At 39.7% G+C, this 15,600-nt stretch overlaps 3 protein-coding genes across 3 annotated transcripts; 2 read left to right on the top strand and 1 right to left on the bottom strand.

Annotated features, from left to right (window-relative positions):
• The first annotated feature begins 1,012 nt into the window (after positions 1–1,012).
• pglyrp2 (peptidoglycan recognition protein 2) lies at positions 1,013–6,959 on the top strand. Its single transcript, XM_058048649.2, has 4 exons — positions 1,013–1,180; positions 2,051–2,911; positions 3,606–3,816; positions 5,586–6,959. The coding sequence occupies exons 1-4, from the start codon at positions 1,105–1,107 to the stop codon at positions 5,887–5,889; spliced, it is 1,452 nt and encodes a 483-aa protein (XP_057904632.2). The 5' UTR covers positions 1,013–1,104; the 3' UTR covers positions 5,890–6,959.
• Positions 6,960–7,777: 818 nt separating this feature from the next.
• LOC131104021 (lysozyme g-like) lies at positions 7,778–10,129 on the top strand. Its single transcript, XM_058050736.2, has 6 exons — positions 7,778–7,891; positions 8,327–8,364; positions 8,462–8,539; positions 8,625–8,821; positions 9,720–9,858; positions 9,929–10,129. Exons 2-6 carry the CDS (start codon positions 8,361–8,363, stop codon positions 10,063–10,065), a joined length of 555 nt encoding a protein of 184 aa, XP_057906719.2. The 5' UTR covers positions 7,778–7,891; positions 8,327–8,360; the 3' UTR covers positions 10,066–10,129.
• Positions 10,130–11,723: 1,594 nt separating this feature from the next.
• On the bottom strand, positions 11,724–13,930 carry LOC131103801 (zinc finger and BTB domain-containing protein 26-like). Its single transcript, XM_078793135.1, has 5 exons — positions 13,819–13,930; positions 13,530–13,747; positions 13,297–13,407; positions 12,183–12,348; positions 11,724–12,016 (listed from the first exon to the last, which is right to left on the bottom strand). The coding sequence occupies exons 1-5, from the start codon at positions 13,928–13,930 to the stop codon at positions 11,847–11,849; spliced, it is 777 nt and encodes a 258-aa protein (XP_078649261.1). The 3' UTR covers positions 11,724–11,846.
• Between the last annotated feature and the right edge of the window lie 1,670 nt (positions 13,931–15,600).

Raw genomic sequence — 15,600 nt, 5'->3', positions numbered from 1 at the left:
GAGAACATGCAAACTCCACACAGAAATGCCCGAGATGGGAATCGAACTAAGGTTGAACCCCTGGCCTGCGCGGTAACCACTCGTCCACCACCTCCAGCCATAATATCAACACTGTATCTATATTATTAGTACAAAAAATACTATTATTTGTGAAAATAAACATCCTGTAGAAGAACTGAACTGAAAAATATCAATGTCTTTATTCTAGTATCGGTCTCATACTGAGAGGACCAATGCATCAATGCTATTTACATATATTGTAATCGGCCTATATAGGGAATGTGCCTGTTACTAGATGAACAACAATAATAAACCATTATTGGAGGCTTTTTAATAGCTGGCTTTATCTTTCCATTACGTGCATTAATTACCTGCCTCTTTTTAGTTGTTTTTATAGCTTTAGAATGTACCGAGAAGCGAAAGAGGGTTATATGTACAGCTTCAAAATGAAAAGAGAAGAAATTGGAGAGGTAGAACAATATAATTTTTCAGCTGGTCTTATAATTGTGATCAGTAATGTTTTTATATATACAGCTGTGATCAAACATGTACTGTAGGATTGTACTGTAGTACTGATTGTGTATGTTGACTGTGTCGGTGTATGCTCTATTTTTCCACTAGAGGGTGCTGTAACTGTTTTGCATTTGAAATAATGCATTTGCCCTTACAGCGGGCAAAAATGCATTGCTCAGGCCCAGGAGGAAATATAATAAGGTCAAAACTCTGAGGGTTCAATATTTTTTTGAAATAAACAAAAGTTTAGCATGATATCAAAATATTCATTCATTCATTCATTCATTCATTTTGGTACTCAATTTGTACCAGTGTATAACTATAATGGTTATCCTGATGGTTAATTAATCAATTGATTCTTTAATGTATTTATTTTACACCTACAAAATCTTTGCTCCACACACTAACAATGTATGACCTTTGATACTTGATGTGTTTTGCTCATTTGAACTTTCTGTAGGCTGAATCAATATTTGCAGTAATAGCCGCTTCCCACATGCATGCACACACTGTGACCCTCCGTGTTCTTACAGCGCCGTCTATCTCACTGCTGATCGGGTCATCTTTTGTTCATTCATCCTGAAATGCAAAATGCCGTCTTTTTCAACATCACTGTTATTCCTGGCGTCATCCTGCTGCTTCCTTTTAACTTCCAGCAGGCCGGCAGGTTTGTTTCTGATTATTGTTGGTGTGTGTATATTGTTTTGTGTTATAGTATTTTGTAGTATGTAACACATGTAAATATACAAAAATATTTGGAATACAATCGCGGGGTTAGAACATTTCCCCTGAAAAGTACACATTTATTTTGCAAAGTGCTATTTTATCCTGTATGGTTGCTGTACTTTCTTGACTTCTTTACTTTATTCAACAGAAGTATTTATCGCCACCTTATGTTGTATATTTCTAATATTTTTGTTATTGTAAAATTGCAAAAAAAATGTTTCCCAAGAATATGCATTTTTCTTAATATTTTGACTTTATTGTCCTTAAATTACAGCTGTTTTTTCTATATCTGCTCTTTTTTTAATTGTCCAACTATTTCAACTTTCTTCTTGTAAATGCTGACTGTGTTCTCATAACATTTTGACCTTTTCCTGTAATATAGCTTTTCCGCAACCAAATTTTCTTATTTCTGATTTGTATTACTTCTCCTAATACTGTAATGCAATTTCTAAAAAAATATTTTATATATTTTTTTCTTTAATTATTTGTACTTTGATCCTAAAATTATGTTATTTTCCCTGAGGATTATTATTATAATTATAATTGTGAAGTTTTTCTAGGAATATTTTGACTTTATTCTTGTAAAATTACTGCAGATTTTTTTATATTTGCTGTTTTTTTGTTGTTGTCTGCTGGGAGAGAAAATGGATGGATGTCCCGGGGGCCAATTAAAAAATCAACCACACTTTGTGGTCACCTCTGTAGTATGCTATCGTATACTAAAATTTAGTAAAATGTAGTATTTAGTTTGGTAATGGAGTGAGTGTATGTTATCTGATGTGTGGTTTGGCTTACTCTGATGATCATTCAGGTGTCCACCTGCGAAGCATGGACAACTTCATCCACGCGGTGAAGCAGGTGGAAGAGTCCAACCCGGGTCTGTCCCCCCTGGCGCTAGTCAGAGCCCTGCGGAGGACTGCGGGCCATGACGACGCCATGACCATCCACTTCTTGGGTGCTTCGAATAACATCAGTGATGCTGCAGAGCTGGAGAACTCCATCCTCAATGCTTCCTCCTTCAGCTTTTTTGACAAGGCCATCCATCACATTGTGACAAATAATGGCGAGGAGCGAGGGGTGGCTCTCGCTCCGGATGGCACCACAGTTGCCCTGGCGCCTTTACTGCTAGGAATCGAGTCCGGACTCAAAGCGAAAATGGAAGGGACATCGGCCGTTGGGCTGTTCCCTCTCACCTTGGGAAGGACACTTGGATTATCCTTTCTCAGCCTCCAGGACATTCCGGTATCCCATTGGCTGGGGCCTGATGGGTGCTGGGACAGCGCTCAGCACCCCAAAGTATTCAAATTGCATTGGCCACCCACGTTAGCCACTGACGCTGTTATTAATGGCGGTATGGATGGAGTGATACTTGGCACGGACATCAGCAAACTACCCAGAACCCAAGATCCGCTACAGCTTAGCGAGACCCTGAAAGGGTATTACAGTTTTACACTGCATGAGGGCAGAGGTCTTGATAACATCTCCAAACATGTTAGTCCAAGGCGAAGGGAGATCTCCCGATCCATTTTGGAACCCCTTGACCTTAATAGTCGGGTGATGGAGACGCTTTTGTTGGTCTGGAAGTTGGAGAAAACAGACTGGATCGCTCTGGACACTGGAGTCAAGAAGGCGGTTAAGGATGGATTGGAAGCATTTGTGCACAAGTACTGGGGTAGGTTTTTCCCAAAAAAAATCCAAAAATGAGCCTATTGACATGACAAACAACAGCACACATAGTATACTTTACATTTTACTAGTAAACCTAGTAAAAACAAGTAAATGGTTTCAATAAATCATTAATTCCTTCATTTTCTACCGCTTTTTTCACGGGGGTGCTGGAGCCTATCCCAGCTGTCTTCGGGCGAGAGGCGGGGTACACCCTGGACTGGTCGCCAGCCAATCACAGGGCACATATAGACAAACAACCATTCACACTCACATTCATACCTATTGACAATTTGGAGTTGCCAAATAACCTAACATGTTTTTGGAATGTGGGAGGAAATCGAAAAAAAAAAACACACACACATGCACGGGGAGAACATGCAAACTCCACACAGAAATGCCCGAGATGGGAATCGAACACTCACATTCATACATATGGACAATTTGGATTCGCCAATTAACCTAGCATGTTTTTGGAATGTGGGGGGAAACCGGAGTACCCAGAGAAAACGCACGCATGCACGGGGAGAACATGCAAACTCCACACAGAGACGGCCGAGGGTTTGAACCCTGGTCTCCTAGCTGTGCGCTAACCACTAGTCCGCCGTGCCGCCGTTCAATAAATCAACACTTGGTTATTATTTACGAGGCTGTATTGGATGACTGCACTAACTTGAATATTTTCACCTATTTTGCACCAGATTGTCCTCAAATCATCCCTCGCTGCCAATGGGGGGCGAGGGCCCACAAGGGTACACCCATAAGACTGTCTTTGCCCGTTCAGTTTGTCTACGTTCACCACACTTATGAACCTTCCCGGCCATGTCTGTCCTTTCCAACATGCGCCCACGACATGAGAGCCATGCAACGCTTCCACCAGGAGGTCCGCAACTGGAGTGACATCGGATACAGGTGGCACATTCTTGTTGTACAATCAAAATTTAAACAATTTAAACAACTAACAACTAGTTACACTTAAAAGTCAGTTGAAAACAGTGACTGGTTTTCTTCAATAACTATTAACAATAATGACAAATAAATTAAATACCATTTAGTCTAAAGATGTTTCCAACTGAACGCCTGCTGACTGACGTGGTAGACAAATATTGATGTTCTTCATCAACCACAGATGTAGGTCAGTGCCTGCTACAACTCTGATAAACAAACACTGAGCTTTCAACCTGGTGGTTTCAGCCAAATACAAAACTTAGTAAATGTCCTGTCGGGAGTTTTGCCCAGTGATTCCAATTTCCAATTCTGGAGAATTCCAATTTCCCATTATTTGTCAAAAAAATTGTGTATCTTTGTTCATCTATCTATGCCATTGATCTACAGTGGTGTGAAAAATGGACTGATTGTCACAGGTATTGCTCCTAATGACTGAACGGGCCACACTTAGCGGCAACAACTGCAATCAAGTGTTTGCGATAGCTTGCGAAGAGTCTCTTAAAGCAGTGTGGAGGAATTTTTGCCCACTCATCTTTGCACAGTTGTAATTCAGCAGCATGAAGCACCTTTTTAAGGTCATGCCCCAAGCATCAGTAGGATTCAGGTCAGGACTTTGGTTATGGCCACTTGCTTTTCTCTTACCATTCAGAGGTGGAATTGCTGGTTTGTTTTGGATCATTGTTCTTGGTTTCAGCTTAAGGTCACAAACAGATATGCCAGACATTCTCCTTCAGGCCCAGACCATCACACTACCACCACCATATTTTACTGTCGGCATGTTCTTTTTCAGAAACGCAGCATTACTTTTACTCCAGGTCTAATGAGACAGACATCTACCAAAAAGTTCAACTTTTGTCTTGTTAGACAATAGTTTATTTTCCCAAAGGTCTTGGGGATCATCAATATGTTTTCTGGAAAAATTAAGACAAGATTTTCAATGTTTGTTCAGCACTGGTTTTAGTCTTGCAGACCATGTAAGACCATTTTTGCCCAGCGTCTTTCTTAATGTGGAGTCATGAACACCGACCTTAAATGAGGCAAGTGAGGCCTGCAGTTCTTCGAATGTTGTGGGGTCTTTTGTGACCTCTTGGGGGGAAAATTCAAAAAAGTTTTTGCCATTTATGGATAATGGCTCTCACTGTGGTTTGCTGGAGTCCCAAAGCTTTAGAAATTGCTTTATAACCTTTTCCACATGGGGGCAATCACTTTAATACCAAAAAGATTCATTTTAAAACTGCATTTTGTGCTCAGTTGCGTTGTTATTGACTAATATTTAAATTTGTTTGATGATCTGAAACATGAGTGACAAACACGACTGTATAATAAATTACTTTTTGCCACTGTAGTTCCTAATAATCTATGTGCCAGTACTGTTACCAATGAAACCAAGGACAAAAAACAACCACCAGACATATGGAACAAATTTAAAGCCAACAAATGTAAAGATTTCATATAATGTGTAGCATACATCGGGGGTTTTCTAGTTATTGATAAACCCTATAAAAAGTATTGTTTCATTATCTAATTATTATCTAATTATCTCATTATATAAGTACTGTGACTTGCAAAATAGTACACAAAATAGCTTGAAATTTGTGACTTCTATCATAACAATATGACTGTATTGTTAAAATGACAATTGTTTCTTGTAATTGTCACCATATTTAATGCCAATTTCCAGTCTTAGCCTTTTCATCTTACCACGAATTAACCTCTGACCTTTGTGATTGCAGCTTTGTAGTTGGGTCTGATGGCTATGTCTATGAAGGACGAGGTTGGAATCTCCTCGGCACGCACACGAGAGGACACAACAACCTCGGGTACGGCGTGTCAATCATTGGCAACTATACCTCCACTTTACCATCGCGCCATACTTTGGACCTTCTGCGCCATCGTTTGGTGCGCTGTGCAGTCGACGGAGGAAGGCTGGTGGCTAACTACACCATCCATGGCCACAGACAGGTGGTGAACTACACTTCCTGTCCAGGGGAAGCCTTCTTTTCAGAAATAAGAAGCTGGGAACACTTCAGGGACTGACCGGATGATACTGTCAATATACGCTAGTGGCCACCATCACCTTATACAACACCAAGTGTACTTAAGCTACATTTAAGTGCATCCATCCATTTTCTATACCGCTTATCCTCACAAGGGTATGCTGGAGCCTATCCCAGCTGACTTTGGGCGAGACGCGGAGTACACCCCAGCCAATCGCAGGGCACATTCATAGGTCAACCCTAAATAAATATGTGATAATAAAGCATGAAATGTCATTATAATACATAACAGCATACAGTACAGTGCATGTTGGTGTGATATTTGAATGGCTAAGGGCTTTCGTCTGTACCTCGTCCCTCCTGCTGGTGGCGCCACATCCACAGGAAAGAACCACCAGAAAAAGGTAATCATGATGCAGGAGAAGGTTGAAGGTTCTAAAGTTTCAGGCATCAAGCATCATCTGTGCTTCATCATTATTGTTTATCGTTTATCATCATTAGTGTTGAGTACCAATACATTTTGCCATTTAAAATGTGTTTAATAAGTGTGTGACAATATTAGCTGTGTGTTCCCTTTATCACAAGCAATCAATTCCAATTAAAGAGGCCAGGAGGGTTATTAATATAATATAGCTGAGTTGTCATCCAATAATTACAACAGTCACTTTTATTGCAAATGCTGATCCAAAATCAGGAGACGTCAACTAAAAGTCAATTATCTCCTAGCAGGAGGGTTTGGAGGAGTGATCTGGCAGCCTAATTAGTGTCAAAAATAAACATTTTTATACGCCTCTTAATTACTTGTGTTTATTCGCTATTTGGCAGGTGGCCTTTGGAATGATTAGATTACAGTTAATTGGTTCTAGAATAGAAATTGAACATTTTGTAGCTTGTGCATAGCATAGTTTGACTTTCTAAATCGGATTTAACCATTGTTAGAGCCCTCTAGACATGAAATAGCACCCCTACAGTCACCTTTACACTCATACTACCCAATATAGTCTATATAATCAGAGAAAATGGACTCGTTCTTGTGTGCATTTCAATAAAAGTGATGTCAGAATTCAGAGTTGTGTTTTAGCTGGAGTACAGCCACAACAGTAGTTGTGTTATTATTATGATGATGACTATTATTATTATTATGATGTTATTATTGTGCCTGTTGTGAGATAGGTAATTATAAAATAATAAAAGCCTGTCACCGGCATTCAAGTGAGAGGCAGGGAAAAATTGAAATATTAGTGCAGACCTGCCAACATGTATGAATTTGTTGTACTCAGCATGCAATTTGACTCCTGAATACACTCGTATGCTTCACTGTTCTTCCATTTTGTTCAATTTCGCTGGTTTCAGTTGAGTTCACACAATTTAAGTATGAATTTTCATATACTTTTTCCACAATAAAATCTTAATTAAGGGGAACGTCTGAATGAATTCTATTATGTTACAATATGTCCAATAGTGGGCGGCACGGCGGGTGAGTGGTTAGCGCGCAGACCTCACAGCTAGGAGACCAGGGTTCAATTCCACCCTCTGCCATCTCTGTGTGGAGTTTGCATGTTCTCCCCGTGCATGTGTGGGTTTTCTCCGGGTACTCCGGTTTCCTCCCACATTCCAAAAACATGCTAGGTTAATTGGCGACTCCAAATTGTCCATATGTATGAATGTGAGTGTGAATGGTTGTTTGCCTATATGTGCCCTGTGATTGGCTGGCGACCAATCCTGGGATAGGCTCCAGCACCCCCGCGACCCTCGTGAGGAAAAAGCGAAAATGAATGTCCAATAGTGAGAAGTGTGTCAGTCGAAGCCTGGTACACCGTTTGCCATTTGTGACGAGCAAAAAAATAAAAGTGAAAGTGAGATTGTTCCCCTTGTGTAAGTAAGAAAGAATTCTAAAAGAAAGCTTTGGGAAATCCCCAGAGTGAACTGGATGAACAAGGAAGAGAATGAGTGGACTTACAATATAAAAGCAGAACTAGAGCTGGCAGAAAACTGCACGAGGCTGACTGGCTGTTGTGAACACCGACAAGAGTCAAGTACAAGTGAGTAGATGGGAAATAATTTCTACTACAGTAAATCTGTCTTTCTATCAACAGTAGCTATAATAGGGCATCTGCTGGCTTGGTATAGAATACATCAATAACTGTTTGGAATTATTATATCTACAATAATGAACACTTGTACATAGTGTACACAGTGTACACAGTGCACTAGTACATGGAAATAGTGGTTCATATAACAGGCGAGTAGAATACATTTACACATAAACACATACTTAATATTTAGCAATATTGTATTGATCTTAACCGTTTTTAAATAGATGTACATGTTGTAAAACAGGAAAAATAGGAACTATTGTTGAGGGAGTGGGGTCTAAAAACTTTTCACGTTTAACTGACATGCAAATTGAATCTGCATATTGAAATTTTATTCTTGACAACTTCTTTTTATCACTGTGTTAAACTATAAAACTACAGGTGGCCAGAGTCACGTAGAAGACGACCAAAGACAATGGGTGAGGACTTCTTTTTTATGGGGAAGGTTACCCTAAATGTTCAAGCTGTGAGGCTGCATCTGATTGAATGACAAATTTATTATTATAATTTTTGAAGATTACGGGGATCTCATGAAGGTTGAAACAACTGGTGCAGGACAGAAAACATCTAAACAGGACCAGCTGAGTGTCACAGGTAACCGTGTCCACTTACCATCTGGGGAATGTGGATGCATTTGTGTCATCACAGCCATCTACCTCTGTGTTGTGTCTCTTCAAAGGTGTGGCAGCATCTGATGCCATGGCACGAACAGATCTGTCCAGAATGAACAATTACAAAGCCATCATCACCGAAGTGGGACAGGAAAAGAAAATTGATCCTGCTATCATTGCTGGCATCATCTCCAGAGAATCCAGGGCTGGGAATGCACTGGAAAATGGCTGGGGGGACGATCATAAAGCCTGGGGCCTCATGCAGGTTGATATACACTATTTCTTATTAAAATAATAACATAGTAAGTGGATATATCTGTAAGGAGTAGGGAAGAACTGCAGCTTCCCAATGCCAAATGGCATAGACCAGGGGTCTCAAACTCAATTTACCTGGGGGCCACTGGAGCTAGGGTCTGGGCAAGGCTGGGCCGCATCAGGTTTTCCAAAAAAAAAAAAAACACATTTATTAAAAACAGAAAAACTTTTTCAGTACTTTGGTTCCGATTTTCTACGATAAAAGCTCTGATAAAACATTCCACAGTTCTCAAATATCTTCATTTTTATTTTTCTGCACAAAATAAGATGAAAAATAAACAAATCAAGAATAAAGAAAATCAATCAATCAGTAATAAATAAATATAATAATAATAATAAAACGGCAAATAATAAAAACTTAAGAAACCACATATAGTTGGTGGGTATACAAATTATTTTTTTTAGATTAAAATTAACAAAGCATTATTAGAGCCCTGTAGACATGACCTCAAACTATTGTCCCACGTGCCGCGTGTTTGAGACCCCTGGCATAGACAATGACTAAATGAAACCAGTGAAATTGAATGAGATCGGGAGCTTGGTGAACTTTCTTACTGGTAATTTGCTTGTTGGACTAGTTGGCTTGTTATGTTAATTTAGCTTATTCAGCCATCCGGGTATGTTCTTTATGCTATTGTGTAGCTGAATTAGTGTTAATGTGTGATGTTAATAACTGAATAAATAATTCAGCCTGTTTTTCTGTATGCTATTGTGTAGTTGAATAGCTTGCCTTTCTGGATTATATGTCCGTTCTCAGTCTTGAATTTTGTTTTTCAATTCTGTTTGGAGTTTGCATGTTCTCCCCGGAACCCAATAGAAAACCTTTTCTTACTTTCTAATCTTCCCAGGTTGATAAGCGGTATCACACGATACAAGGTGCATGGAACAGCGCGGAACACCTCCGTCAAGGCACAGAGATCTTGATTGGTTATATAAAGGAAATTAAAAACAAATTTCCTAACTGGACTGCAGAACAGCAACTCAAAGGTTTGTCAATTTACAGTACATATACAGTATCAAACCAACTTTTTCCTCATTTCTACTTTAACTCTCACAGGCGGGATAGCCTCCTACAACTTTGGGACCAAAAACGTGCAAACTTTGGGTGGAATGGATAAGGGCACCACTGGTGACGACTATTCCAGTGACGTCGTGGCCAGAGCTCAGTGGTACAAAACCAATGGAGGCTTTTAGGAGTGAAAACATGGCAATGGAGAAATCCCTTCTTGACACTCAATAAACTGAGTGCAAAGAAAAACCTACAAATTTGTCCTTGTTGAAAATGATGAAAAAACATTTATTTTCATTTTTTTATTGACTGTAAACGTCAGTAAATAATGTCTTAAGGTTACGACTTATATATATCCCAATGTCAAAACTGATGAGTAGAGCCTAGGTTCCCAAAGTGGGGTACCCCAATTGTCATGGGGGTAGATGATTAATAAATGAAAAACTATTCGCACTTGAATGCCCCACGGTACAAGGAAAAGGGAGCACGAAAAAGACGCAGCATAAAGTTGTTCATTGCTCAGTGTGCATCACATCAACAAATAAGTTTAAAGATTATTTATGCATTAAGAGTGTTTATTCTTGAAGATTTCATTCATATTTGTGTTCCAATCCTCATATGGCGCCACAAGCTCTGAGCTCAAAGCACACAACAATTCAGGTAAAGCAAACAGACTCCAGCTTCCTCATGTTTGTTGAGAAATATAACACAGGTGATGAAATCTACCAAACCAAAAAGGTACAAAATGGGTACCAAATAGGGTCCTCACTCCATTTATGTTCCACAAGTCTGTATTGTTCAATACAGAGTACAAGTCTTTAGCCACCATTATAGTATATTGTCTTAGCAATACTTTAATCACCCCATTTGACTAGAATTATACCTCGTACATGTTACTAAGACTAATCACTTATTCCAAAAAATGTGCTTATTATTTATGGATGTTTTGCGATCCAAATGAGAGAATCTCTCCCAAGAACAAGGCAGCTAGAAGTCTATCACTACTGTAAAAAATAATACACGTAATATGGAAGTGGCACTCCATAGTTCAACAGCTTCCCCAGCATTAATGTCCAAGCAGAAATTCTACATTTGATCAAACTTAAGATTTGTCGCATCAAAACATGTTCACTACATCCTGCCGCTACAATTGGCATTATGGGAAATGTAGTTAATTTTGCCTTAGCACAAAACTAATCTAGTGCAATCTATTTTAAATGTGTCTTTGCATAATTGCACGGTAACACATTATTTTAACCTTTACCATTTTTAGTTTTTGTTTCAATTTGTGGAAATAAGTTTGAAGTAGGCGGCACGGCAGTCTAGTGGTTAGCGCGCAGACTTCACAGCTAGGAGACCAGGGTTCAATTCCACCCTCGGCCATCTCTGTGTGGAGTTTGCATGTTCTCCCCGTGCATGCGTGGGTTTTCTCCGGGTACTCCGGTTTCCTCCCACATTCCAAAAACATGCTAGGCTAATTGGTGACTCCAAATTGTCCATAGGTATGAATGTGAGTGTGAATGGTTGTTTGTCTATATGTGCCCTGTGATTGGCTGGCGACCAGTCCAGGGTGTACCCCGCCTCTCGCCCGAAGACAGCTGGGATAGGCTCCAGCACCCCCGCGACCCTTGTGAGGAAAAGCGGGAGAAAATGAATGAATGAATGAATGAATGACGTTTGAAGTAGGCATGCAAAGTTAGAAGATATTTCAAAATTTGATTTGTGACTAAATATACTGTATTTTGGCATTGTAGTTAAAGTAATGTTAAAATATGAATTCATTAATTTTCTATCACTTATTCTCTGAGCTCTCCTGGTGAATATTTGCTGTATTATGTATTATGTATGTATTATGGCTCAACTGCTTCAAAAGACAGTAACTCTACTATCCAAGATGTCTGAAAGGAAATATCGTCAGCTGCCGTATGTCTCCGTAGTCTCGGAATATGGTGCCTGCCTGCGTGCGTTAGCGGTGGGCACACTGGTGTTGCCACAGGTCCACTCGGTCCTGGAAGCTGTTGAGACAGCGAGTACAGCGGTGCGGCCAGTTGCCCTTGTGCTTGCGGCTGTGGGTGATGAGGTTGGAGCTTTGGCTGAAGCCTTTCCCGCATACATGACACACATGCGGCTTTTCACCTTACACACGTAAACACAACACAGAAGACGTGAGGACACATAGGAATGAAGGGTTATGGCCTCCCTTCTGTTTGCAGCGTTTATGGTGTATTTACAAACACTGATTAAATATGGAGTTCATTATAAATCTTAGTAGATGCACAATTAGCAAAAAACAGAGACCCACCTGTGTGTATGAAGGTGTGCTTCTTCATGTCAGACTTCTGGTGAAAGCGTTTGCTGCAGTACTGGCATGCATAGGGCCGAGTGTCAGAATGGATGAGCAGATGAGTGGACAGGGTGGATGAGCGCTTGAATGTTTTCCCACACACTGTGCAGCCAAACGCCCTTTCCTAAAAGAATAAAAAGTTAAGATGGTCATGACATCTTGCCACACAGTCAGAAGATCTGAAAGACCTTGGTTTGAATCCATGTGTGCAAATTGTCCATAGGTATGAATGTGAGTGTGAATGGTTGTTTGTCTATATGTGCCCTGTGATTGGCTGACCACCATTCCAGGGTGTACCCCGCCTTTCCACCAAAGCCAACATAACTCCGCCATCCATAGAAAATGGATGGATCTGCCTGCTATTAAGTGTTGAACAAGAAATACAACAAAAAATAATTAGTAGGGCTGCGGTGTCTACATACCAACAAAACAGGACACTCCCTTACTGACTGGTGTGTGCTTAAAAAAAATAACTTCATACCGACTGCTTCCCAGGCTGACTGTTCATTAGGTGACTTCCTGTTTCAAGGTTGATGACCTTAAAGTGCCAACATTATTGTAGTGACTCACATCGCTGTCTGGAATAAACACCTAATTCACAAAGGCAATGTGAATGAGTGGTGAACAGTTCAGGGTGTAGTCCCAAGTCAGCTGGGATAGGCTCCACTCCTTTTTATCACCCTGAACAGAATATATAAAAGCATACTTGTTCCAAATGGACTGACATTTTGATTAAGAGGAGGAACGTGCCATTCAGTCCTTGCACTTTGCACTAATGCGTTGCATGAATGTGTAGTTTAAGAGTAATCATGCCTAACTCCAACTTAACTTCTTACCTTGCGCTTGTGTCTACAGTCATAGCCAAAAGTTTTGAAAAATTACCCAAGTATTAGTTTGCTTCTTCAGTATTTTCTCAGTTGTTACAATGATATACTTAAGTATAATTGTACCCATTTCACATGTGTCAAAAGCTTTTTATTTATAACTGTTTATTACATCTTTATAAACCATTAACAACCTATTTCACAATCACTGTTGAAAGGTCGTACCATAGAAACCCATCAACTCTTACCTTGCCCCTGCGTGAATCACTATCTGTTGTGTAGGACCGGTTCTGTGCCGGGGCCCCGATTCCATGGCACTTGAATATGTGTCTCTTGAAACTGGACACATGTGTAAATATCTGCAAAAATAATAATACAAAAAATACAGGCTTCTTTTACCACAGCTAAAAACCATAGCTAAAATATTGGGCGAGTATCTCAAATACATATGTGGTAGTATTTAAAAGGATTGATAACCTACTTTGCCACAGAGTGGACACTCTTGATTGGGAGAAATTTTCTTGGAATCGACCTGGAAGTACTGGTGTAAGACTTCCAGTTCTGATGAGATTTTCCTTTCTGGACTCACATCCGGTCTGGACCACACAGTGGCATTAGGTACACCTGGGTGGTCACAACTGCAGGGATCAGTAGAAGTACACTCTAAGAGGAGGACAGTTTTACCATCAGATCTTATTTAGACTACCAATACATGCTAGTTATTCAAACTGAAATTTTACAATAGTGTTGACCTTTATATGGTTTGTTACCAGGAAACTTGTGCAGCGATTCGACGATGACTGTGCCAATATCCTGTGTGTCTGAGGTGGCATCCTCCAGGGGTACACACCAGGGCCCCTTCTCTTTTTCAACAGCAATCATTCCAGTACTCTGTTCTGACTGAAGGGTCTGTAACCCTCCTCGTTTTACTAAGAAAGAACGAGGCATCATGCTGGAGGGAAAGAAAACCCGCATAACATTAATGTCGAGAGACAGATCTTAATCTTACATGTATGGTTTTCATTTGCTAGATTCATTTCTGACCACCTTTGAGAAGACTAACTTAATTCGATCAGACAGTTCTTGACCAGAGGAAGGCTGGAAAATCATTTTGACAGCCTGTTGTACTAATATGTAGCCCATGTTTGTGTATTAGGGTAAATTAAGGGTAAATATTACATTATACAGTATGAGAAGACTGCGAATTACAGTGTAACAACAGTGGCTTAACTGCTTAATTTCTGTGCATTCATACAGCTATGCTGTGATTTTAGGGTTAAATGCACACCCCTCATTTAACTTGGAGGGACCAAAATATTTAAAATATAAATATTAATATTTCTTTCCACTTAATTTCTTAACTTGTACAAAACTAATCTGCCAAAAGAACAGAAAAAAAGTAAGTTTTGCTGGTAACGCACATCATCATCTGATTCATCATTCATAATTTTCTGAATAATTATTTCTTAATAGTAAATAAAAAACTACAAATATAAAAAAAAACCCAAATATGATCAAATAGCTACATTTCACTTTTTCCACTACAATCAATGACCACAAAAATAACAGGGAGTCAATATTATAAACTAATTCCAAAAGGTAATAAAGCTTCTAATATGATTTAAAAATATATAGTCATCATTAGTATCCTAAAATATCCTGTAATATAAATTGAATGCTGTGCTGAAAATAAGAATACAGTAAAACTCACCGATATACAGTAGGTCACACACAAAGCACACTCATAACTCTGCATGAAGATGAATGAGGTCGTCCGTGAAGAAGATTGTTGAGCTTTCTGAAGGTTCTCAAAAAAGGAAGTGTTTTTATTATCTGTCAGCCGACAACCACACAGCTTCCTCACACAAACCCAAACTGTGCAGATTCCCATCAGAGCAGAAATCTGGTCAGTTCCACACTGAGAAACCACTGTGTACATATTGTAGATAAAAATCACACAATAGTTACTGTACATACTGTATGTAAAACAGTAAAAAGTGATTTGTCTTCAAAGACTAATATTTGTTTTTACTGGTTGTTTCAGTCAATATTTCAGTAATTGTAATTTCATTTTAATTTACTTTCTGCAGTGATGCAATGAAAAATACCCGTGGGCTGCACTTTGGGGTTGGGCTTGTGGCATCTGCTCTGTGAGCAAACCACAACTCTATTTGGCTTGTTGGCTTCCTGTCGTGGGCGAGCGATGGTAGTCAAGGAGAGAGGAGCTGGTCAATGTGTTAAAACAGACAGCTCTAACGATCAATCGCTTTTTTTTCCCGATCAGAGTAGATCTTTTTTTGGAAGTCACTTTTCTTTTGAGACTTGAGGTAGTCCTATAATACATATCATTCATTCATTTTCTACCGCTTTTTCCTGTGCTGGAGCCTATCCCAGCTGTCATCAGGCGAGAGGCAGGGTACACCCTGGACTGGTCGCCAGCCAATCACAAGGCACATATAGACAAACAACCATTCACACTCACATTCATACCTATGGACAATTTGGAGTCGCCAATTAACCTAGCATGTTTTTGGAATGTGGGAGGAAACCAC

This window comes from Doryrhamphus excisus, linkage group LG9 (assembly GCF_037039965.1).
Source record: "Doryrhamphus excisus strain RoL-2023G ecotype Guam linkage group LG9, RoL_Dexc_Guam_v1.1, whole genome shotgun sequence".
Taxonomy (NCBI): domain Eukaryota; kingdom Metazoa; phylum Chordata; class Actinopteri; order Syngnathiformes; family Syngnathidae; genus Doryrhamphus; species Doryrhamphus excisus.
The sequence above is the reverse complement of the archived record's forward strand: the minus strand, read 5'-3'. Positions and strand labels throughout refer to the sequence as shown.

Coding starts and splice junctions, on each gene's coding strand:
- pglyrp2 (XM_058048649.2), top strand. CDS start 1,105: ATGCCGTCTTTTTCAACATCACTGTTATTCCTGGCGTCATCCTGCTGC. Junction 1,181..2,050: donor AACTTCCAGCAGGCCGGCAG/GTTTGTTTCTGA, acceptor ATGATCATTCAG/GTGTCCACCTGCGAAGCATG. Junction 3,817..5,585: donor TGGAGTGACATCGGATACAG/GTGGCACATTCT, acceptor TTGTGATTGCAG/CTTTGTAGTTGGGTCTGATG.
- LOC131103801 (XM_078793135.1), bottom strand. CDS start 13,930: ATGATTGCTGTTGAAAAAGAGAAGGGGCCCTGGTGTGTACCCCTGGAG. Junction 13,748..13,818: donor ATCGCTGCACAAGTTTCCTG/GTAACAAACCAT, acceptor TATTGGTAGTCT/AAATAAGATCTGATGGTAAA. Junction 12,349..13,296: donor GTGATTCACGCAGGGGCAAG/GTAAGAGTTGAT, acceptor TTATTCTTTTAG/GAAAGGGCGTTTGGCTGCAC.
- LOC131104021 (XM_058050736.2), top strand. Junction 8,540..8,624: donor GGACCAGCTGAGTGTCACAG/GTAACCGTGTCC, acceptor GTCTCTTCAAAG/GTGTGGCAGCATCTGATGCC. Junction 9,859..9,928: donor TGCAGAACAGCAACTCAAAG/GTTTGTCAATTT, acceptor TAACTCTCACAG/GCGGGATAGCCTCCTACAAC.